A 1,419-nucleotide genomic window follows, 5' to 3' on the forward strand; every position below is an offset into this window, starting at 1 on the left:
CTGTCTCACAAACTTACCTCTTCCCTTCCTTCTCTCTTTAACCACAATCAGATAACTTATAGAGATACATACACATGTTCTGAAATAAAGGGTCTTCGCAACATGTTGATTTTGTTTTAATTACCACCACCACTGTTTCATGATGCTGTTGTATCTTGTAGGAGTGTCATTTTTTACAGCACCTTGGGCTTGTTCTGAGTGCTTTGGCTCCTATTCAATCTTTGCTAGTGGTCAGAACTTCTTAGGTTTTTTCACTCTTTTTACCTTTTGTGGAATTTCTGTACTAGTACTAGAAGATTTTTTTCTTGAACTCCCATGAAGCAGTCGTTTTATTTCCCTCTGTATCTTCCTCACCTGAAAGGGCAACAGAGTGATCACAGAAGGACATTGTGTTGGAGGAAGGACATAGGCACTGAATGAGAAGAGGAGCTTTGTGAAAAGGGACATGGGCTAATCAGGGGGTTTGTGCCAGGCAGGTAAAATGTAGGAGACATAGGGGAGGGTGGATCAAGAGAAAAGCGCTTGAGTGAGGTGGTCTCACCTTGCCTCCATTTCTGGCCCTGGGATGAGAGGAGTTCTTTCTCTTCTTCCCTTTTGTGCTTGAGATTAATTTTTTTGTGCTTGAGTTTGGTTGTTCCACAACTTTGCTACATCCTTTCAATTTTCTGGTAACGTTAGCCATGTTGAAACCCCACAGTAGTCTTCCCTACCACCATATAAAATGCTCAGAATCAGGACAATAAGGAGCCACATCCTTTAGCTTTATTTGTTCATCTAGGCATTTCCCCTGGCCATTAGGGGTTAAAGGAGCTGTAGACATCACAAAGCACTCTTGGCTTCTGCCTAATGGTGAGAATGCTGGGGAGATTCATGTACTCTGGTTGGAGACAGTGGCATTTCCTTAACGTCCCACTAAAAAGCTTTCCGAAACTGACCTGTAACCCTTTCTCATTACTTGTACAGATGGCAATAAAAAAGTGATGCCTCCAATCTTTCTCCATAGCCACTTCCACTCGGTTTTTATTTTGCTCTCTCCCATTCTTCATCATGACCTAATATTTTCGATATCTTACCTAAAATCTCTCCAAGAAAATGTGATTATATTTAAGTTTCTGTGTAGATATAAATCACCTCATTCCCCTTCAAAAGAGTTCTCTTATGCTCCTTGAAGACAATTTCATTCTTGGCTACTACACAAAACTTCCCATCTCACTTTCTTTTTCCAATGACTGTATAGAAAAATGACTCTTCATTTTTCTATTGTTTCATATTGGCAAAGCAGCTCTTATCAGTCATGAAAATATTGTGATACTAGCGTAAAGACAGGCACATAGAATAATAGAATATAAGAGGCCAGAAATAAACCCATGTATCTATGAAAAATTGATTTCTAACAAGGATTCAAAGACAAGTCAGTGG

The 1,419-nt window shown here is 39.7% G+C and overlaps 1 protein-coding gene across 1 annotated transcript; it reads right to left on the bottom strand.

The window, feature by feature from the left end:
* Positions 1–231: 231 nt before the first annotated feature.
* Positions 232–682, bottom strand: LOC135277970 (spermatid nuclear transition protein 3). The gene is made up of 2 exons (XM_064384123.1): positions 542–682; positions 232–354 (listed from the first exon to the last, which is right to left on the bottom strand). The coding sequence occupies exons 1-2, from the start codon at positions 680–682 to the stop codon at positions 232–234; spliced, it is 264 nt and encodes an 87-aa protein (XP_064240193.1).
* Positions 683–1,419: the final 737 nt, after the last annotated feature.

Source organism: Aotus nancymaae, unplaced genomic scaffold, assembly GCF_030222135.1.
Source record: "Aotus nancymaae isolate 86718 unplaced genomic scaffold, 86718_ANA_hifiasm-v0.15.2.pri h1tg000004l, whole genome shotgun sequence".
NCBI classification, from domain to species: domain Eukaryota; kingdom Metazoa; phylum Chordata; class Mammalia; order Primates; family Aotidae; genus Aotus; species Aotus nancymaae.

Bases quoted from the DNA above. Each gene is read 5' to 3' on its own strand.
- LOC135277970 (XM_064384123.1), bottom strand. From the start codon at position 682: ATGGCTAACGTTACCAGAAAATTGAAAGGATGTAGCAAAGTTGTGGAA. The intron at 355-541 runs GTGAGACCACCT...TTGCCCTTTCAG, and splicing joins GGGCCAGAAATGGAGGCAAG to GTGAGGAAGATACAGAGGGA.